Source organism: Artemia sp. Qi Xiang Cuo, chromosome 21 (genome assembly GCF_049724085.1).
Source record: "Artemia sp. Qi Xiang Cuo chromosome 21, ASM4972408v1, whole genome shotgun sequence".
Taxonomy (NCBI): domain Eukaryota; kingdom Metazoa; phylum Arthropoda; class Branchiopoda; order Anostraca; family Artemiidae; genus Artemia; species Artemia sp. Qi Xiang Cuo.
Window position 1 is genome coordinate 26293334 of NC_142814.1, and position 24170 is coordinate 26317503.

The 24170-nt window shown below is 37.9% G+C and overlaps 1 protein-coding gene across 1 annotated transcript in view; it reads left to right on the plus strand.

The window, feature by feature from the left end:
- Positions 1–24170, plus strand: part of mRpL2 (mitochondrial ribosomal protein L2) — a 35766-nt gene that overhangs the window by 10510 nt on the left and 1086 nt on the right. The window contains exons 2-4 of the mRNA XM_089107157.1: positions 341–426; positions 4092–4340; positions 9046–9258. Of these exons, the coding sequence (XP_088963283.1) occupies positions 341–426; positions 4092–4340; positions 9046–9258 (548 nt within the window). The remainder of the gene's footprint in view (positions 1–340; positions 427–4091; positions 4341–9045; positions 9259–24170) is intronic.

The window sequence follows — 24170 nt, forward strand, 5'->3', positions numbered from 1 at the left end:
CCAAATGACTGTCCATATCCACAGTAATGGTGACTATCCTCAATGTTTGACCCTGTGTTGCTGGCCAAATCCTTTAACAGCAAAGCTTAAAGGGGAATTGATCTAAAAGTGTTTCTTGATTAGAAACAAATATGCCAAATGGAGCCATTCAACTTTCTCTTTGGGTCTCTATTTAATTTAAGTTCATTGAAATTAGTCAAGTGTAGTAAAAAACTAAGTTACAAAATCATTCTCAATGCTTTTTTTTAGCTTTATCCTTTAATTATTGCTTTCTTCCCCCTCTACAAACTGTTCTGTGCTTTTTATCATTGAGCTGCTATAGTGTATTTTCTGTTTTCAGGTACAAGATTCATTTTCCAGAAGATGGCCAGTACACAATAGAGCCACTCAAGGTGACAAAACTTGCTGGCCGAGATCCATTGACAGGTAATCTATTCCTTGTCTTTCTTTGAATGACAACAATATAATTAGGGCATTTGAAAGACTATAGATATCCTTTATACATCTGTTTCATACTCATAAGAGACTTGGGCATTTTATTTAGTTCTTCTGCTAGGCTGAAAAAAGCAATTACATATCAATCGTTCAATCCCATTTTTCAGCCTTTTTAATGTTAAATTAAAAAAAACTTTTTTCCACAAAATAAGTTTTTCAAAAAAAAGTAAAGAACTCCATTAAACCAAAAATGAACAAAAATAGAATCAAATAATCTACCAAGCATACAACTACCACAAATCAATATCAATAAATAAATGAAATCCAAAACAAACAGAAATTAAAATAAATAACAGAGTCAAACTCAAAACGAGCAGAAATTAATGTCAGTAGGGTTCTAAACCCCTATGCTTTCTAAAAGCGAGAATATAATTTGTACTTTACTGAAAAAAATTCAAATGAATTTACTGAAAATATGTGCATTGTCAGTTTAATATACATGTGCTGATATTTATTCCTTAAGATATTAATTACTTTTGATTTCTTATACAAATGAAAATATTTAAAAGGATTTTTTTCAGTAAAGTGCAAATTATATTCTGGCTTTTAGAAAGCATAGGGGAAGGCAGCGCTATTGCGCTGCCTATGATACCAAATACACGGAGGGGTAGACCTGGGGGCATTTATGCTTTCAAAAAATAGCTTTTTTTGTTATTCTCAGTGAAAAATACCCTTTTTTATTTTCATTAGAAAAAAATGACAAAATAACAAAATGCCCCCTTCTGGATTTTAATAAATACATTTTGTCCCCCTCCCTTCCACATGTTTGAGTGTATTCCTTGTTACAAACAAGAACAAAAAAAAAAATCTAAAAAAGTGTTTACATGAAAAGTATAAGGCGAATTTAAAAATCAGAATAACCACAGATTAGCTTATATAAGATGGTTTTTCCTACGAATAAAGAAGTATAACACAAAACAAACGAAAATTATAATGAACAGTGAAGCCAAATTAAAGCCAACGTTAATTACACCGAATGAGAGTGATCACCCTCCAAACACCTCAAAAGGCTAGTGTCATTTATGCTTTATTCAAAACTAAATAGATTGTTTAAAATGAAAGTTTTGTCTGGTCAATTCCCGTTACCAATTTGAAAGGAATGGACTTGAGAGAAAGAAAGCAGTGACGAAAATATTGTCTTTTCAAAATACTACTACTACTAACAACTCACCGCAGCACCAAGCCGCCTGAGGCCACCACAGCTACACACGCTCCTCCTCCATCCTAATCTATTTAAAGCCTCCCTCTTCACACCCTCCCAGGAAGTTCCATTTCCTTTAAATCTTTCTTTATGACGTCCTCCCACCCCAGACGAGGACGACCTGCTTTCAACCCTAGACGGTTGCCCAAAAAGAACAATCTTTGGCAATCTGTCATCCTTCATCTGCACAATGTGCCCTAGCCACCTCAACCTTTCTTTCATTATAGCCCTAGAGAGCGGTATTGAACCGTATTTTTCATACAAATTCATTCATTTTGCTCACACTTTCCTCTAGGATGCTTAAATCATTATCATAATTTAAGTCCAGGAGACTTTATCCTCCCTATTTGGTTCCGTGGTCTCTCATTGCCTTTCCTGTGCTCCTTGAGACAAAATCCACCGAAATAATCCTCATAAAGGGGGATAGAACACAACCCTGCTTAACTCCTGATTTAATACAAAACCAGCTGCTAACCTCATTTCCTACCTTAACCGCAGCAGTGTTATTCTTGTACGTAGTACTAATCACTTTAATGTTTTTGTCTGGTATACCATACAAGGGTAAAACCTTTGCTAAAGCTCAACATAATTAAACGCTTGTTCATAATCTATAAAACTGAGGACCAAAGGTGTTTGACATCTCAGGCACTTCTCAATTATTAACCTAAGAGTGAAAATTTGGTCGACGCATCCTCTACCTTTTCTAAAACCGCACTGTTCTTCTCTTAAAACTTTGTCTACGGCATCTATCAGTCTAAAAAGTATCATATTACTAAGTAATTTACTACCTACAGAGGCCAGACTAATACCTCAATAATTACCACACTCACTTTTATCACCTTTCTTATAAAGTGGCTTAATTAAAGTTTTCTTAAAATCATTAGGTACTTCCCCTTTTTCGAAAATCATATTCATAATCTTCAGTAACTTATTTCTAACACCGGAGCCACCATATTCAAGAAACTCATTTACCACCCTATCAGCACCTGGAGCCCTATTATTTTTTAATCCTTTTAATACTGTTGCTAATTTTCCTTCACATCCAAGGTATCACAAACTTTTTCATTTTCCTCTATATCTTGTCATGCAACTCTATCTCGGTTTAGCAAATTCTCAAAATGTTCTGCCCATCTCTCTTTAACTCTTTCCTTATCGCTAATTGTGGCCCCATTTCTATCTTTAACTGGGCCAAGTCCTGATTGACTACTCCCTCTCAATTTATTAATATACCAGTACAATATTTTACTATTATGCCGTCTAGCTGCATCTTCCAGATCCTCGGCAATTTTATCCATGGCCTCCACTTCACACCTCCTTAGCTCATATTTTAATGCTTTCTCTAATTTCTTTACATTCCTTTTGTTTTCATATGATCTATCACTCAGACTATTTTTGTACAAGTCCTTTCTCCTTTTTATTAAACATAAAGCTTTTTCACTAATATTCTTAACTGCAGTCCTAGCTTTCTTCCCTACGACACTTTCAGCAACTTCACAAATTATTTTTCTAAAATTATTCCAACCATCTTCCACATTATCAAATTTTAAACTCTCAAGTTTCTTTTCAAAATAGTAGACCAAAATTAATTGTCACCAATATTTTACATAGAAAGTTCTGATTAAGACTTAGATTAGACTTAATCTTTTTTTTATTGGAGCAGGGGGGGGGGTGTGTAATTGTTTAGCCAATGCCAATATTTACACCTAATTTCTATGTCAGATTTATGGCTGTTATGGTTGCAATTGTTGTTAAATTGTATTTTTTCACTTTTTGTAAAATATACAATTTAGGTGCACACAGGTTTAATATTTGGGTTGGGTGAGGATGGTTTTCAGAGGATTATCATTGGAAGATGGATCTAAACGCAAGAAAAGAGTGTGGAGATAGAGATCTTCGTGGTTCAATCACATGGCAGGCAGTTGTGTCAACAGGATTTAGTGGCAACAATGATTTCCGTTTGTATAATTCATTCCTAACATATATATATATATATATATATATATATATATATATATATATATATATATATATATATATATATATATATATATATATATATATATATATATATATATATATATATATATATATATATAGTGATGATATATATATATATATATATATATATATGTGTGTGTGTGTATACATATATTGAAAGTAATGATATGCTTGTAATTAGCTAGGAGTCCGGATGCTGAGGTGAAGTTGTTATCAGAATAGGGACTAATATTGACATTATCCCATCACCAATTTCTGTTAGATGCTTGAAAATCCTAATGTAAAAGCTTGAGCAATTATATGAACAGCTTTTCTTGCATTGTTTTAACGTGATTTCACGTCTGACTGTAAAAAATCAGTATTTAAGTTTATCTAGCCAATTTTTTCTCCCTTATAGGTCGAGTTGTCCATGGTAAAATCGGCGGAGGTATTAAAATGAAGCACCTTTGGGTTGATATCCATCGCACAGCACCCAAAGAAGGGCCACCATTAGTTGAGCGAGTGATGAGCATTCATAGAGACTTAACAAGAAATGCTTTTGTAGCTTTGACTGTCAGTGGTGATAAAGCCCGTTATCGATATGCAACAACTAGCATGAAGCCGGGTGACTTGATTACCACTTATGGCGATATCCCTAGGATACCTGGTAAGACTTCTAGATCCTTTGAATTATAAAGATTACTAACTCAAAAAAATTTCTGGCAAACAATTGCCATTGCCATCTAGCCTTTCTACCTACTCCTTGTAGGCCTACTCGAGACAGGGAACAGGCTGCTCAGCCCAACTCGGTGCCGACTATTGTCAGCGTTTCAGTAGCCTTCCTTCACAGGATTGATATTCACAAATGTGGTAATATTATGTATTTCAAATATGGACCGAGCAAAATTATAATGCTTCAGCGAGCAAATCACTCTCCGATAATTTAGCACCTTGTGTACTGATAAGCTAAAGAAATTTGGGTAATAAATGATTAGCTCTATACATAACTTTTACAGGGTAATATATTTTTTGATGTTGGTGGGGTAAATGGAAGCCATCTATTGTTCAGTTTAAGGATGATTTGTTGGAATTTTCTCTTTTAAGGATTATATTTGGTTAAATTTTATATACCAAGCTCTTTTTGGTAAGGAAATATGGGTAAGAATCCGGAGGTCCTAACCTGATGCCCTGTATCTTTTATGTCACTGAGAAAAAATTCGTCATTTAGTTGCGAAATGTCTTTAAGAAAGGTCAAAAATATTTCTAAATCCTAAATCTAGTCCAATTAAGAAATAACTAAATTTCGTGGGTGATTAATAGTTTGATAATCTACAGAAGAATTAAATGAAAGTGGAACAAATGCTATCTAAAATTGCTTTTATGATGCATGATTCAGTAAGAACCTTACCTTAAACCTTAGTTCCTCTGGTGCTTTTGGTGTTGCCTAGGGCGTCGATGCAGCTTCTCCACTCGTCCTGAAGCGGCGCTGCAACGTTTGTTGCAGCGTTCAGAAGTTCGCTGCAAGGTGTTCTTTGGACGACATTGTCTATTCTGTCGTTTTCTTTTCAAGCTGTTGGTATACTTTCCAGCACTTACTAGAGTAGTTGAGTATGGAGACCACAATGCTTTTGGAGAGACGCAGCTTTAGTTGCAGACAATATTTGCTGCTTCTTCAAATAGGCTTTAATCTATGAAATGTTCCAGTTCACTGACCAATTCTGCATTTAATCTCGGTCATTATTTTATCATCACAATGGATCTAGCTACCCAGATATTTGAACTCTTTCTAGATACTTATTCTTGTAATTAAAAACAAATGGTGAGCTTTTGATGGAAATACTCTTTTTATTTGTGAGCATTGACGGTTAACCCAACCTTTCCTGCATTTTCTATGATTGCATCAAGTAACTTTTGTAATCTCTGTTAGCAAGACTAGGGCATCCGCTAAATCTAAATCAGAGTTGCTTACTGCTTTTATGCCATAACCAGAGTTTTGTCTTAATACATAATCCATTAAAACTACATAAAAGAAAAGGGGAAAGTACACATCCGTGATTGTCACCAGACATGATCTTAAAAATCTGGCTTTATCATTCTTGATAAAACAACACTCAGTCTCTTCATATTGTACTTGTACTTGTTGCGGGACCAGACGCGGACGCCTCACCCGGCATCTAGAAGACTACGTATGATTGACTCCCATTTGTCGTGATCTTGTGCCAGCTCTTCAGCAAAACGGAGCAAGCAGCTGTCCCACTTTCTGCCAAACTTTCAAAATCCACCAATGGGGTCAAGGTCGTTTTTGGCAGTTGTCCATCAATTCTCAAATTTACCACCAGGTCACCTGTGCCAATCTGGCAATGCGACAACTAGAAGCACTTGTTTTATGATGCGGTCATTGGGTCTTCTAAGGACATGACCAAGCCAACGCAGTATTTTCTGTATGACAATCATGGCGGTGGGTTCGATATCACAGCAGCGGTGGCGCACATCAACATTTGAGATTTTATCGGAGTATCGAATCCTCAGGATTTTTCGTAGACAGTGGTGGTCAAAGACTTCCAAATCAGGGAGATGAATCGCCTTCAGTGGCCAAGTTTTGACTGCATAGAAGAGAACAGATCAAACAGTCACTTTATAAACAGAAAGTTTTGTCTTCATGCTGTTCTCCCACCGAATCCACAAATGGCGGCGGAGTTGTGAGAAGATTTTTTATGCCTGTATTAATATCAAACTGTAAAAAGGGAGCATCAGGTACGTTTTCTCTGTCTCTGAGTCTTGGTCTTCAGCCCACCTTTCGTCAGTCTTATCTGAATTCGATAGTCATTCCTTTCTCGTCTGACTAGTGTCATTCTTATCCTCTGTTTCTCAAAGGTAGGACAGGACGAGCAGTAAGTAATAATTCAGGAAGACTGGTAACTAAGAAAATACATGATTTGTGCAATGTTTGTTCTCAGGGCTAAAAAATATTGAGAAACACCTGTACAAAGTGGTGTTTGCTATCGCGTATTCTCTGGTGGAAAAACAGAAGCCCCGGGAATTCCTGAACAGACTCGTGAAGAAAGGTGAACAGTTCGGACTACACGTAAATGCCCCTAAAACTAAAGCTATGTCAATTAGAAGTTTATCAAGAGGAATCAAGGAGATGAAGACATCGAACAGGTGACAGACTTCAAGTACTTAGCAATTACAGTAACTTCAAATGGTGGCTCTGAAAAGGAACTATGAACCGGAATAACCCTAGTCAACACAACATTTTGCGATTTATACCAGTCTGGAAATTTGCACTGTGCTCGCAGAACCTGAAACTCAGGCCATTCCAGAGCAATGTTTTGCCTTTTCTAAGCCATTATGGTATGTTTAAGGTTAACTGAAGGACAGGAAACACCCCTTTCTGTCTTTGCTGGGTCCTAACCATCAGCTGGAAATATAGTGAAAAGAATGACGAAATTTTTACCCGCGTAGGCTAACCGGATATTGCCTTAGCTGTGAGACAAAAAAGATAGGTTACCTTGGACATATCCTCCGCATGCCAGACCAAAGAATTCTTGAAATGGTCCTCCACTGGCAGTCAGGAGGTAAACGTCACTGGGGAAGACCAAAGAACACACTCATTAGGACGTGCGAGCATGACAGAAGAGCTCTCCAGACGACTCCAATTGCTGAGTGGGAGTAATACACGGTGGCTTATCTGGGAGGAGGTGGGAGGCTACTTACTGATGCTCTTTGTGCCTCTGGAGACACTAGAGGATCTAAAGTATAAGGCATTTGAATCTGAAATCTGCTCTCTTCAATTTGTCTTAAAAAATGCTACATTTATTTTTTATTTTTATACTATTAGTTTTTTCGTTACCATACCTCTTAGTCTAACTGGTGGTCTTTGTCAAGTGGCAAGACGAAATTTGCAGCTTGAACATATAAATATTCTGAAATATTACTATAGTTTTGGCTCAAGGAAATTGGGACTGTTTGTCTGACTTCAGTAAATTCTAGTGGTTTAGCCTTGATCATGGGCAACAACAAGATGAGTAAACGTGGCGTCTACCCCCTCACACTGGAAGCCCCAAAATATATGAGAAGTGCAAAATTTAGAAATACCTGGGAAAATATTACTTTTCTTTCAAAGAAAGTATTCTTAGAACCTTTGCCCTGAAAGTACACCTCTCACTAAACCCAAACCTCATAGAAAAAATTATGTGCATGCCCTTGATTTTGCTGCGTTTCGATAGCAAAAATTACGTCAAGGATTGGCAAATCTATGCCCTGAAGGGCTTCGGAAAAGTGTCAAAATCCCTTCCAGATGAAAACCCTGAAAACGTAATATCGTAGAGGATAAGTGATATGGCTGAACTGTGATGGCTTTTGTGGGATGTTTTTCGGCGATGTTATGATCATTTAAATTGCACTTGCCAATTCTAGGCCCTCATTGCCAATTCATTTCTCAGATCATCTCCCCATATTTGATGGTATTCCCCAGGGGACTATTCTAGGCCCTCTCCTTTTTCCCTTATGATCAACACCCTTTCAACCCTTTATGACAATAGGTGGAAGTTTTTCGACGACTTGACAGTTTTAGAGATATGTCATAAAAACATTTTTATGACAATGGGCAACCCAATGGGCATACTCCAAGATATTGGCATACTCCAAGATATTGCCTGTGAGGCCTCTTCCCTTGACATGACAGTTAACCCTTCTAAATCCGCAATAGTCTCAGTAATTTTCCTTAAATCCCCTCCTCTTTTTCTTCATCCTATTCCTCCTGAAACCTCTGTCACATCTCTTGTATCCCCCACGTAATGATTGACACGTTAAATTGAATCTTCTAGCTGTATAATCGCTAATAATAATTAAATTACTTTAATGACAATATCTGTTTAAATAATCCTTTCTGCCCTATATAAATTTGGCATTTGAATGGCTCAAATGTAGTTTTTAATTTATGTATAACCAATTTCTTGTGTTGCCATTGTTCCAAGGGTTTCCTAACTTTTTATTTTGATTTTATGTTCGAACTTATTTTTGACTTCAGATTTTTATTTATTTTTTCTTTTACCTGACCTCAGAATTTTGATCTTTTTATTTGACTTGACTTTTTCTTTTTTTTTTTGACTCAGAATTCGGCCTTTAAAGGCTAGTAATATTTCATTTTTTAGATAAATCTTATCTTAAATGAAGATGCTGCGACTCAGTTTATATTGACTCAATTTATACTCAAGTCTATTGCCGTAGAATTAAGTTTTGTCTGTATATGCGTGTTGCTTATTCGTAATCATTTCTTCGAACTAAAAAAGGAGTCAAAATCACTTTTCATTTTCCAAACTTCGATTTTGAGTCTTCAAATCCTATTGCGATCAATTTCTTTTTAATAGTAAGACCCAAAGAAGGAGATGCTCATCCACTTGGTGCCCTTCCAATTGGCACAAAAATATGCTGTATTGAAAATCTACCAGGAAATGGCGCAAGATTTGCAATTCATGCTGGTGTCACTGCAACCATAACTAGGAAAATTAGTGGCCGAGTTTGTTTCACGCTCCCCAACAAACAAGAATTTGCTGTACCTCAAGAGTGCATGGCAACAGTTGGTGCGTATCTTTTCTAGTAAATCAGTATTCTTTTTTTCTTCTTCTGAAATTACGAACTAACGGAAAAACACGAAATTTTTTTCGAAATGAAAATTCAGATACGTTTTTCAAGTAAAAAAAAGGGGATCATGCTTTAGGAAAGTATTGAATTTTACTATTTTGCAGCTACAAAACAAAATTTCCAGCTCGACTTTGGCAATGTCCTATTAAGCCAACATTCTGAGATAGCCAATTGGCTTAGAATTACTAATGACTAAAATCGTAGTTTAAGTTTCCTGTCATGCCGCAGAAAAATGCCAATCGTTTGTTGAAGTAGGTTTTTTTTAGTAAATCAATATCCTAATTTTTTTTTCCTCTAAAATTATACAAGGAAAAAAACATAGCACTTTAAGTATCTAATCTTTGTAGGATTCGTTCGAAAGGGCTTTAGCTTGAGGGGGGGGTGGTCAACTTTTCTATTTAATTTTAGGTACTTTGTGTAGCTTCTAGGTACTTTTTGTCATTTATTATTGAGGGGATATGGGGGGGGGAATAGGCTATGTACCAAAACTGACAAATGTAAGTGCCGCCCCTCAACATATATTGGGAACTCGGCTAAAACCCTTTCGCCAGCCTAAACACGTTAGGAGATAAACAAAAGTGGACTTAGAGAATATAATTCACTTTTGTTTACTAGATTGTCAGGAGAAACTACAACTGAAAATTTATCATCAACACAAAATCGAACTATATAAAACATCTGAAGACAAGATAAGTAAAGTCGCCACTCTCATAGGCCATTGGGACGCTGACCAATCAGGGAAAAGATAAATTTAATTAGCCAAGCTTATCCTCATTATTAATTCACTGGCTTTGAAACTCACGCTCTGGGTTCGTGGACTAACTAATGTAAAGCCGACTTATTTTTTACAGTTAGATTCAAAAAGAGATATCAATGCCTTTGAAATGCAGGTGAACGCAATTTATAGACAGTAGAAAAAGGACATTTATCTGATATTTAAGTACAGGGTTTTGTAACTAGATTTTGCTGACCTTGTGTTTCGCGTCAAAAAACAATAGATAGCAAGGAAAGATTAAAAATTAGAAAATAAATCGATAAATACGAAATTAAAGTCAACAATTCGATAAACGACAGGCAAAAACGGTAAAACCAATTTTTTTTTTAATATTAATTAAAAAAAACTTTTCCACAATCAAGTTTTTCAAAGAAAAGTAAAGAACTCCATTAAAATAAATGAGCAAAAATAAAATCATATAATCTACCAAGCGTGAAACTACCACAAATCAGCATCGATAAATAATGAAACCCGAAACGAACAGAATTTACAATAAATAACCGAGTCAAACTCAAAACGAGCTGAAATTAACAGGAGTAGGGCTCAAAACCCCTATGCCTACCCAATACCAGAAAATAATTTGCACTTTACTGAAAAAATATAAATATTTTTACTTTTACAACTTTAATAAATCAAATAATATTAACATTTTGATTACTAAATATCAGTATATGTATATTAAACTGACAGTGCACATTCATTTGTATTTTTTTCTGTAAAGAGCAAATCCGGAACTTTCAACTACGTTGAACAAAATTGATATCTAAAAATTTTTATTGGATGTATTTGGCGATATGGTGAGCTCGAGAGGGGAGGGGGTAGTTGCACTTCAATCACTTTCGACGATTAAAAAGGGCCCTAGCCCTTTCTATATGCCACTCAATGAGCCCTTTTTGAAGTTTTTAGAACAACACTTTCTATGAAAACCTTATATGCCCCCAAAGCATAACTTACAACCCTTGCCCTGAGGGCTGTGAGGGGGAGGGGTTGTCATACTTAAAGACATAATTTCCGAAACTTTTAACTACGTTGAATAAAATGGCTGTCTAACAATTTTGATTGGATATGTTTGGGGAAAAGGTGGGCGTGAGGGGGGGGGGCTGGTTAGTTACCCACTAAAAGTTACGGGCCTTAAGAAATTTGCCCGATTTTCGAAAGAGGAGCACTACACCTCCAAAAGGGCGATTGATGTTGATGGAAGTTTCAACGCCAAGTTCAGCATATCAAAAAACCCAGGGGGTTACAAGTTTCAAGCCCCTTTCTTCAACAATGCATAATTTTGGATTTTTGAGAGAAGAATAATCACAGAGCCATGTTTTCAGGGTGATTGTAACGAACCAACGGTCCTAGAAAATAGAGTAAAGGCTCATTTGAACAGAAAATACAAGGTCTAGTATCCTTTTTAAGTCAGAGACAACGCTATAGCGTTGCCTATAGTAAAGGCCATACGGCTCCAATGTTTTTTTTCCCATAGGCACTTCATATGGAAGGGGTCGTCGTAGAAACTTCAAAGGGGGCTTATTCGATTGGAAATACAGTTTTCTAGTGATCTTTTTAAGGTTGTAAAAGCATTTGAAGACTCCTTCTATGACCACCCCAAACACATTAAATCAAAATAGTGAAATAGCTGTTTTGTTCTCTGTATTAGCTTTCCTGATAGAAATCGCGTTTTTGAGGAGGACACTCCCCCACAGCCCTCAAGGCAAGGGCTGTAAGTTGTGCCCTGGGGGCATATAAGGTTTTTTACAGACAGCTTTGTCGTAGAAACTTCAAAAAGGACTCATTCAATTAGAAATTCAAAGGTCTAGTACCCTTTTCAATAGTCGAAAATGATTAGAGTGAAACTAACCCCCCTCTCACGCCCACCTTTTCCCCAAACACATCCAATCAAAATTTTGAGATAGCCATTTTGTTCAACATAGTTGAAAATTCAGGAAATTAGGTCTTTGAGGATCGCCCCCCCCCCCACCGCCCTCAGGGCAAGGGGTGTAAGTTATGCCCGGGGGGCATATAAGGCCTTTATAGAACGCCCTGGGGGCGTTTTCGTAGAAACTTCAGAAAGGGCTCATTCAATCTGAAATTTAAATGGCTAGTTCCCATTTTAATAGTCGATAGTGTTTGGAAGGCAACTAACACTCCTTCCACGCCCACCATTTCTCCAAACACATTCAATCAAAATTTTTATATAGTCATTTTGTGCAACATAGTTAAAGGCTCTGTAAATTATATCTTTAAGCAGGGCACTTCCGCCATAGTCTTCAGGGCAAGGTTTATAAGTTATACCCTGGGGGAATGTATGGTTCTTATGTATGGACTGCTGTTATAAGCCTCAGAGAGAGCTCATTTGATTGGAAATTGAAGGTTCTTGTTCACTTTTTAAGCGTCAAAACATATTGGAGGGTAACCAGCTTCCCCCCTCTCCCCAAACCCTTTTTTTGCTAAATGCATTCAATAAAAATTTTAAGATAGCTATTTTGTTAAAAATAGTTCAAAGATCACATAACAAAAACTGCTGAGTCAACATAACCCCCCCAGGGCCCGGGGGTAGGCGTTGTAAGTTATGCCTTGTGGGAATATATGGTTCTTATGGAAGGAAGGCTTGAATAAACTTCAAAGAGGGCTCATTTGATTGGAAACGGACCGTTCTAGTGCAATTTTTAAGAGTCGAAAGAGATTCGAGGGCACCTAGCCCCCCCTCCTCCATGCTCTTTTTCCTCAAACTCATTCGATAAGAACTTTGAGATATTCTTTTTTTTAATATTTCAAAGACCATATAACGAAAATTCCGGGGTCGACACAGCCCCCCAGGGCCCGAGGGCAGGCGTTGTAACTTATGCCCTGGGGGAATATATGGTTCTTATGGAAGGGATGCTCGTAAAAACTTCAGAGAGGACTCATTTAATTGGAAATTGAAAGTTCTAGTTCAGTTTTTTAGAGTCAAAAGAGATTGGAGGGCAACTAGCCCCCCCCCCACGCCACCTTTTCCCAAAATATATCCAATAAAAATTTTGCGATACCCGTTGTCATGGAAATTTTTCAAAAGTGAGATAACAAAACTGCAAGATTGACAAGACCCCCCAGGATACGAGGGCAAGCATGGAAAGTTATGCACTGAGGCATATTATATCCTTATAAAAAAGACACGCACATAAACTTCTGAGAGAACTCATTTGATTGGAAATCGAAAGTTCGAGCTCATTTTTTAATACTTAAAAGAGATCCGAGGGCAGCTAACCCCCTCCCCCCACGCCTCCTTTTTCCAAACCCATCTGATGAAAATTTTGAGATAGACATTTTTAAAAAAAAAAAGTTCAATGGTCGGATAAGAAAAACCCCGGTGTCAGTACAACCCCCCAGGTCCAGGGAAGGCGTTCTAAATTAAGCTCTAAGGGCATGTATGGTTCTTATGAAAGGGATGCTCGTATAAACTTCATAGAGGACCCATTTGATTGGAAATTTAAATTTCTAGTTCACTTTTTACGAGTCAAGAGAGTTAAAGGCAACTAGCCCTCACGCCCTTTTTTCCCAAAACCCATCCGCTACAAATTTTGAGATAGCCAGTTTTTTGGAAATTGTTCAAATATTAGATAACAAAAACTTCCCCCAGGGCCCGGGGGATAGGCGTTGTAAGTGTTGTCCCGGGGGCGTGTAGGGTTTTTATGAAAGGGATGCTCGTATAAACTTCAGAGAGGGCTCATTTGTTTGTAAATTGAAAGTTCTAGTTCAATTTTTAAGAGTCAAAAGATATCCGAGGGCAACTAGTCCCCCTCCCCACACACACCCTTTTTTCCCTAAGCCCATCCATTAAATTTTTTATAATAGCCATTTCATTAAAAATAGTTCGAAGGTTAGATAAGAAAAATTCCTGTGTCGACGCAACCCCCCAGGGCCCAGAGACAGGCGTTATGAATAATGCTCTAGGGGCATATCTAGTTCATATGGAAGGGATGCTCCTATAAACTTCGGAAAAGGCTCATTTGATTGGAAATTGAAAGTTCTTGTTCACTTTTTAAGAGTCAAGAGATCGCAGGGCAACTAGCCCCCCCCCTTTCTACGCCCTAAATACATCAGATAAAAATTTTGAGATAGACCTTTTGTTAAAAATAGTTCAAAGTTCAGATAACAAAGGACTCCGATGTCGACACAGCCCCCCAGGGCCCGGGGGTAGGCTTTGTAAGTTATGCCATGGGGGCATATCTGGTTGTTATGGAAGGGATGCTCGTATAAACTTCATAGAGAGCTCATTTTATTGGAAATTGAAAGTTGTAATTCACTTTTTAAGAGTCAAAAGTGATTGGAGGGCAGCTAGCCTCCCCCCACACTCTTTTTTTCCCCAGAGGCGCTTCATATAGAAGGTGTCGTCGTATAAACTTCAAAGGGGGCTCATTCGATTGGAAATCGAGAGTTCTATTGCCCTTTTTAAGATTCAAAAATGATCGGTGGGCAACTAGCCCCCCGAAGCCCTTTTTCCCAAGTAGATCTGATAGAAATTTGAGGTAGCCATTTTGTTAAAAATAGATCAAAGATCATATAACAAAAACTCCTTTATGTATGGCCATTTCGTTAAAAATAGTTCAAAGGTCATATAAGAAAAACTCCTTTTTCGACACCCCCCCCCCCCCAGGGTCCGGGGCAGGCGGTGTAAATATTGCTCTGGGGGCATATATGGTTCTTATGGAAGGTATGCTCGTATAAACTTCGGAGAGGGCTCATATGAAATCCTTGGAAATTGAAAGTTCTTGTTCACGTTTTTAGAGTCAAAAGAGATCGGAAGGCAACTAGCCCCCCTCTCCACGCCCTATTTTCCTCAAACCATCCGATAAGAACAATGAGAGAGCCATTTTTGTTAAAATATTTCAAAGGTCAGATAACAAAAACTCCGGTGTCAACACATACCCCAGGGCCCGGGGCCAGGTATTGTAAGCTATGTCCTGGGGCCGCATGTGGTTCTTATGAAAGGGATGGTCGTATAAACTTCAGAGAGGGTTCATTTGAATGGAAATTGAAAGTTGTAGTTCATTTTCTCAGAGTGAAAAAAGATCAGAGGGCAACTAGCCCCTCCGGCCCTCCACGTCTTTGGGTTTATCGAATGGATAAACCCATCCGATAAAAATTTTAGGTGACCATTTTGTTAAAAATAGTTCAGCCATCAGATATTAAAACTCCGGGGTCGACACAACCCCCCAGGGCCCAGGGACAGGCATTGTAGGTTATACTCTGGGGATATATATGGTTCTTATAGAGGGGATACTAGTATAATTTTCAGAGAGGGCTCATCCCTCAGAGAGGGATTGAAAATAGAAAGTTCTAGTTCACTTTTAAAGAGTCAAAAGAGATTTAGGTTAATTAGAACCCCCCCTCCCATGCCCTTTCCCCCCAAACCCATCCGATAAAAATTTTGAGATAGCCAGTTTGTTATAAATAGTTCAAACATCAGATAATGAAAACTCCGAGGTTGACACAAACACATTTTTTCACTTTGATATTGTTACTTTGATACCAGTTTTGATACTTTGATGAAGATTTGCTATTTGTTTTTTAAAGTTTGATTTTGAAATAAGGAATTTTTAAAAACTTGAAACTTTTTGCAGTCAAAAACGAACAAAAATTAATTAAAAAAAAACTTTCCGAAAAATTAGTTTTTCAAAAAAATTAAAGGCCATTTTAAACTTAAGCTCAGCAGATACAAATATCTGTTAAAATTCTAACTCAAAACGACCAGAAATCATAGGCAGAGCTCGCGCTGCCTAAATAAAGAACGACGTGGGCACAATGTATTATTTTTTTTTTCTTTCTCCTCCATACCCGGGCACTTCGTATCGAAGGAGTTGTCGTAGAAACTTCAAAAAGAGCTCATTCGATTGGAAATTGGAGTGGCTAGTGCTCTTTTTAATAGTCGAAAGTGATTGGAGGGCAACTAGCCTTCTCCACACCCATCATTACACCAAACACATCCAATCAAAATTTTGAGATAGCCATTTTGTTCAGCGTAATTGATTTCCAGATAGAAAATATATTTTTGAGGAGGACACTCCCTCACAACCCTTGGGGCAAGGATTTTAAGTTATACCCTGGGGGTCTATAAGGTTTTTATAGTAGGTGTTGTCGTAGAAACTTCAAAAAAGGCTCATTCGATTGTAAATTCAAAGGGATAGTCCCATTTTTAAGTGGCGGACGTTACTGGAAGCACAATAGCCCCCCCCCCCCACGTCCATCATTACCCAAAACACATACAATAAAAATTATGAGATTGTCATTTTGTTCAGCGTACTTGATTTTAAAATAGAAAATATGTTTTTGAGGAAGACACTCCCACAACTCTCGGGGCAAGGGTTGTAAGTTATGCCCTGGGGGCATGTAAGGTTTTTATAGAAGGTGTTGTCGTAGAAACTTCAAAAAGGATAATTCGACTTGAAATTCAAAGGGCTAGTGTCCTTTTTAATAATCGAAAATGATTGGAGGGCAACTAACCCCCCTCTCACGCCTATCATTTTCCCAACCACATTCAATCAAAAGTTTGAGATAGCCTGTTTGTTCAACGGAGTTTTGAGTTCTGGAAATTATGTGTTTGAGGATGACAACCCCCTCAAAGCCCTAAGGGCAAGGGTTTTAAGTTATACCCTGGGGGCATATAAGGTTTTTATAGAACGCGTTGTCGTAGAAACTTCAAAAAGGGCTCATTCGATTAGAAATTAAAATGGCTAGTGCCCTTTATAATAGTCGAAAGTAATTGGAAGGCAACTAACACCCCTTCCACGCCCACCATTTCCCCAAACACATCCAATCAAAATTTTGAGATAGCCATTTTGTTCCACGCAGTAAAGGCCATACGGCTCCAAAGTTTTTTTTTCCCCTAGAGGCACTTCATATGGAAGGGGTCGTCGTAGGAACTTCAAAGGGGGCTTATTCGATTGGAAATACAGTTTTCTAGTGCCCTTTTTAAGGGTCTAAAGTGATTGGGACGCAACTAACAGCCATTTCACGCCCGCCAGTTCCCCAAACACATCCAATCAAAATTTTAAGATAGCTATCTTTTTCAGCGTATTTGATTCCTAGATAGAAATTATGTTTTTAAGGAGAAGACTCCCCCACAGCCCTCAAGACAAGGGTTGTAAGTTATGCCCTGGGGGGCATATAAGGTTATTATAGAACGTGTCTTCGTAGATACTTCAAAAAGGGCTAGTGCCCTTTTTAATATTAGAAAGTGATCTGAGGGCAACTAGCCCCCTCTTTCGCCCACCTTTTCCCCAAACACATCTAATAAAAATTTTTATATAGCCATTTTGTTCAGTGCTGTGGATTTCCAGATAGAAATTATGTTTTGAGGAGGACACTCCCCCACAGCCCTCACGGCAAGGGTTTTAAGTTATGCCCTGGGGGGCATATAAGGTTATTATAGAACGTGTCTTCGTAGATACTTCAAAAAGGGCTCATTCGATTGAAAATTGAAATGGCTAGTACCCTTTATAATAGTCGAAAGTGTTTGGCAGGCAACTAACACCCCTTCCACGCCCACCATTTCCCCATACATATCCAATCAAAATTTTTAGATAGGCATTTTGTTTCACGCACTTTAAAGTTCAGGAAATTATATCTTTGAGCAGGACACTCCTCCCACAGTCTTCAGGGCAAGGGTAATAAGTTATGCCTTGTGGCATATAAGGCTGTTATTGAAATCTTTGTCGTAGAAACTTGAAAAAGGGCTCATTCGATTGAAAATTCAAAGGGCTAGTGCCCTTTTTTAATAGTCGAAAGTGATTGGAGGGCAACTAGGCCCCCCTTCCCCACACCCATCATTCCCCCAAACACATCCAATCAAAATTTTGAGATAGCTATTTTGTTCAGCGTAGTTGATTTCCAGATAGAAAACATGTTTTTGAGGAGGCCACTCCTTTTAAGTTATGCCCTGGGGGTATATAAGGTTTTTATAGAAGGCGTTGTCGTAGAAACTTCAAAAAAGGCTCATTTGATTGGAAATTCAAAGGGCTAGTGCCCTTTTTAATAATCGAAAGTGATTGGAGGGCAACTAGCCCCCCCACGTCCATCATTCACCCAAACACATCCAATCAAAATTTTTAGATAGCCATTTAGTTTAGCGTAGTTGATTTCCAGATAGAAAATATGTTTTTGAGGAGGACACTCTCCCACAACCCTTGGGGCAAGGGTTGTAAGTTATGCCCTGGGGACATACAAAGTTTTTAGAAAAGGCGTTGTCGTAGAAACTTCAAAAAAGGCTCATTCGATTTGAAATTCAAAGGGCTAGTGCCCTTTTTAATAGCCGGAAGTTACTGGAGGACAACTAACCCCCTTCTCATGCCCACATTTTCCCCAAACACACCTAATACAGTTTTTGGAATAGCCATTTTATTCAACGTAGTTTTAAGTTCTGTAAATTAGGTCTTTGAGGATGACGACCCCTCACAGCCCTCAGGACAAGGGTTTTAAGTTAGGCCCTGGGGGCATATAAAATTTTAAAGAACGTGTTGTCGTAGAAACTTCATAAAGGGCTCATTCAATTAGAAATTGAAATGGCTAGTGCCCTTTTTAATAGTCGAAAGTAATTGGAAGGCAACTAACACCCCTTCCACGCCCACCATTTCCCCAAACACATCCAATCAAAATTTTGAGATAGCCATTTTCTTTCACGCAGTTAAAGATCAGGAAATTATTTTGCAGGACACTCCCCCACAGTCTTCAGGGCAAGGGTTATAAGTTATGCCCTGGGGGCATATAAGTTTTTATCGAAATCTTTGTTATAGAGACTCGAAAAAGGGCTCATTCGATTGGAAATTCAAAGGGCTAGTATCCTTTTTAATGGTCGAAAGTGATTGGAGGGCAACTAGGCCCCCCTTCCCCACACCCATCATTCCCCCAAACACATCCAATCAAAATTTTGAGATAGCCATTTTGTTCAGCGTAGTTGATTTCCAGATAGAAAATATGTTTTTGAGGAGGCCACTCCCCTACAACCCTCGGGGCGAGAGTTGTAAGTTCTGCCCTTGGGGCATATAAGGTTTTTATAGAAGGCGTTGTCGTAGGAACTTCAAAAAAGGCTCATTCGATTTGAAATTCAAAGGGTTAGTGCCCTTTTTAATAGTCGAAAGTGATTGGAGGGCAACTAACCCCCTTCTCACGCCCACATGTTGCCCAAACACATCCATTCAAAATTTTGAGATAGCCATTTTATTCAACGTAGATTTAAGTTCTGTAAATTAGGTCTTTGGGGATGACAACCCCCTCACAGCCCTCAGGACAAGGGTTTTAAGTTATGCCATGGGGGCATATAAAGTTTTTATAGAACGTGTTGTTGTAGAAACTTAGGGCAAGGGTTATAAGTTATGCCCTGGGGCTTATAAGGTTTTTATTGAAATCTTTGTCGTAGAAACTTGAAAAAGGGCTCATTCGATTGGGCATTCAAAGGGCTAGTGCCCTTTTTAATAGTCGAAAGTGATCTTAGGGCAACTAACCCCCCTCTCACGCCGGCCTTTTCCCCAAACACATCCAATCAAAATTTTTAAACATCCATTTTATTCAACGCAGTTGAAAGTTTTGAAAATCAGGTGTTTCAGGATGACAACCCGTCCCCCCCACAACCCTCAGGCCAAGGGCTTTAAATTTTGCCATCGGAGCAGGTAAGGTTTTTATAGAAGGTGATGCTGTAAAAACATAATAAAGGGCTCATTCAATTGAAAATTGAAAGGACTAGTGTGCTTTCGATAGTCAAAAGTGATTGAAGGGCAACTAACCCCCCTCTCACGCCCTCCATTTCCCCCAAAAACATCCAATCAAAATTTTGAGATATCCATTTTGTTCGACGTAGTCGAAGGTTCTGGAAATTAGGTCTTTTAGGATGATAACCCCATCAGAACCTTCAGTGCAAGGGTTGTAAGTTATGCCCTGGGGGTATATAAGGTTTATATAGAAAGTTGTCTTAGAAATTTCAAAAGGGGCTCATTTGATTAGAAATTGAAATTGCCCTTTTTAATAGTCGAAAGTGAGTGGAGAGTCCACCTCTCACGCCCACCATTTCCCCAAACACATTCAATCAAAGTTTAGAGATAGCCATTTTGTTCAACTTAGTTGAAAGTTCTGGAAATTATGTATTTAAGGATGACAAAACACCCAGAGTCTCCAGGGCAAAGGTTGTAAGTTATGCCCTGGGGGCATTTAAGGTTTTTAATGATAGAGTTGTCGTAAAATCTTCAAAAGGGGCTCATTCAATTGGAAATTGAGAGGGCTAGTGCCCTTTTAATAGTTGAAAGTGATTGGACGGTAACTAATCCCCTCTCACGCCCACCATTCCCCCAAACACATCCAATCAAAATTTTCAGATAGACATTTTGTTCAACGTAGTAAAAAGTTCTGGAAATTAGGTCTGTGAGGATGACATCCTCCCAGCTGGGGAGGATGTCATCCTCACTGGGAGGATAGGGCATATAAGGTATTTATTGGGGCATATAAGGTATTTATTGAAAGCGTTGTCGTAGAAACTTCAAAAGGGCTCATTTGATTGGAAATTGAAAGGGCTAGTGCCTTTTTTAATAGTTGAGTGATTGGAGAAAGACTAACACCCCTCTCACGCCCACCATTTCCCCAGACACATCCAATCAAAATTTTGAGATAGCCATCTTGTTTAACGTTGTTGAAAGTTGTGGGCTGATTTGATTGGAAAATGAACGGGCTAGTGCCTTTTTAATAGTCGAAAGTGATTGGAAGGCTTGAAATTTTTACAGTAAAGATCGATATGGGTATAATGTATTATTTTGTTGTTGTTGTTGTTTAGACCACGGCACTTTGTATCGAAGGAGTTGTCGTAGGAACTTCGAAAAGGGCTCATTTGATTGAAAATAGAATGAGCCAATGCCCTTTTTAATAGTCAAAATTGATTAGTGTACAACTAATCCCCCTCCCACGTTCACCCTCTTATTTTCCTTCATGTTAAAATTCCAAATGTTGCCTTAAGATTAAAGCAAAATACATTGTGTTAACGCTAATTCCCAATAAGACATCTCAGCAGTATCCCAAGAACGACTGGGGGTATTATGTTCAAACTTTCGGGGCTGCTTCTGCTCTTAAAATTTAACCAAATCAAAATAGCATAAGTGTGTCCAAGCTATCAAAGAAAGTAAAAAGATTTTTTTGCGATTTGTGTCAAGTTTTCCATTTCAGGTCAACTAGAGGAGGTATGAAACTAAATTAAACACTACTATTTGTGTCCAGATTTTTAAGGGGGTGTATGTTGTTAAAAATTGCTACAAATTTTTCTCCAGCATACAAATAGCAGGCCAAACTATAGCATTATTTTCTTTTTCCCTGAAAAGACTATTTCAATATAAAACGAGCAGAAATTAATTAAAAAAACTTTTTCCACAAAATAATTTTTTTAAAGAAAAGCAAAGAGCTCCATTGAACAAAAATGAGCAAAAATCAAATCAAATAATCTACCAACCGTGAAACTACCACAAACGCGCATCGATAAATAAATGAAACCCAAAACGAACAGAAATTACAATAAATAACCGAGTCAAACTCAAAACGAGCAGAAATTAATATAAGTTGGGCTCAAAACCCCTATGCCTTCCCAAGGCCGTAATATAATTCGCACTCTACCGAAAAAAATACAAATGAATGTGCATTGTCAGTTTAAAATGCGTAAACTGATATTTATTAATCAGGGTGTTAATATTCTTTGATTTATCAAAGCTATAAAACTAGAAATATATTTTTTTTTGTCACTAAAGTACAAATTATGTTCTGGCCTTGGGAAGGCATAGGGGTTTTGAGTTTGTGTAGACTTTGTCTACACTTCGTTTTGGGTACCCGTCTGACTGACCTTATTTCAAACAGTAAGCTATACGAAAAATTTAGCTCAATCCCGCTTTCTAGGGCTATAATAAGAAAAAGGCTGAGATGGCTAGGACCCGTTCTGCAAATGAAGGTATGACAGATTGCCAAAGATGGTCCTGGCTAGCCATCTAGGGCCAAACGAAAAGCAAGTTGTCCCCAAACAGGGTGGGGAGATGTCGCAAGGAAGGATTTAAGGGATATTGGATCTCCTTGGGAGGGTGTAAAGAGGGAGCCTTTGAATAGATTGGAATGGATGAAAAGCATGCGTAGCTGTGTTGGCCTCAGGCAGCTTGGTGCTGCATTGAGTTGTTAGTAGTAGTAGTAATCTCTTTTGTTACTCGAAAAGAGCACTAGAGCTTTGAATACCTATTCGAATGAACTCTCTTCTGATAATCGTGGGCTACAGACTACGGATGGCCTCATACCGAACGATTCCTCTCAGCAAAAAGTGATATTTTTTCCATACCTCTTTTAGGGTTCTGTATTTTATTGCATAATTTCCATAAAGGCAAAATCGGTTTTTGGGGAGCCTAATTCCTATTTCTAAAATTATACATATTTTCACCTGCCAATAGCTTTTGAAGCGAAACTTGAAAATTATTACACTTTACATATTTAGAATCAGCATAAATAATAGATTTTTTATTGCTGTAAATATCATAACTAAAATTTCTTTTTTTTTAGGGTTTTGGCTTCTATTGACAATGGTAACTCTTATTTAACTTTTTTAACTGCCAACGGTTTGATCCAAGGCTCTCTTAAATTTGAGAGAGATTGCTACTCCCTCATTTAACCCTCTTTTTACATTCAAGTTTAATAGTTGTACAACAATACTTCAAGAATGATAATCATCCTTAAGAATAGCCCGTCCCAAATCTTTATTTGGAAGGAAGAGGGCCTAAAGTATCAAAAATGAGTTATAGTGTCATATTTTCCACAGCATTCAAGGTGAGTTCTTCAAAGAAGTCATTTCTTCTATATGGATGTTTCCCAAGGAGTCCGGCCAGAAAGTCAATCGGCAAAAACAAGACGAAAAAATATATGTATAATTAGGAAAATGAGAAATATTCCCATTTAAATTTCAATAAAAGAAAGTTCATGGTAGCACTTGCCCCATCCCTTTCCTGGCGGTCCCCAAAAGATATTCCCTGGTGCCACTAAACATAAGAATATTATCTCGTATGTTACACAGAATAGCTATTATGCGATAGGGGATTTAGTATCACCCTATATCATCCATGTTACAGGCTTAGTCCAAAAATGCTCTCGCGAATGAAAGGAGATGAGTTTAATTTTGAAGCCCTCCCCCCCCCCCGAAATAATCTTTTTATAACTGTCTAAAGGCTCTTGAGTCTTCAGCACACACACACACCCCTCTCGCTTACGCAAAGATCTAATGACGCTCCTCCATAATAGCTGATTTGCCTAATTTTATCAAGCCACATATGAATCAATTCAGTTTAATGATGTTTTAAAATACACACTAAATTGACCGCTAATTTTATATAGATTATATGCACATTTGAGCGAATGCGCCACGACACAGCATCCTCCCCCGGAATTGTGGCCCGCAAGATATTACAGGGCAAAACTTTATCAAGCAAAAATTTTGAAAACTATTGAAGGGATATTTATTTAGACTCTATGTCTCATAGGCAATACTGGTGTTTGTCCCTAAACATAAATGCAGTCCATACAAATGAGCTGCTGCTCTAGGCCGTGTATCCAATAAAGCTGACGGCTATGGAGTATGGCATAATTCCATGTTATCAAACTTTCTATGAGCGGTGCTTGAGATGAATTGAATTATTTGATCTCTGGCCTTCTTTCATTAGGAAGAAAATAAACTAACACACACACATAAATATATATATATATATACCGTTGATTTTGAATTGAATTTATCAAGTATTTTGGGCAATAGGTTGCATCAAGACTGGGCTGGGTAAATGTAGACAGAGAAAAGCCAAGATAGATAGTCCAAGTAATTGAGAGGCAAATGTTTAAATGGCTGGGGCACGGGTAAATGGCAGGAGTATGAATGACTCTCTTATTGGACACATACTTGTCAGGTTAGTTTTTGGAAGGCATGCCTCCCTAGAGTCTTAGGCATGCTGATATATATATATATATATATATATATATATATATATATATACACACACACTCCACACACACACACACACACACATACACACACACACACACACACACACACACACACACACA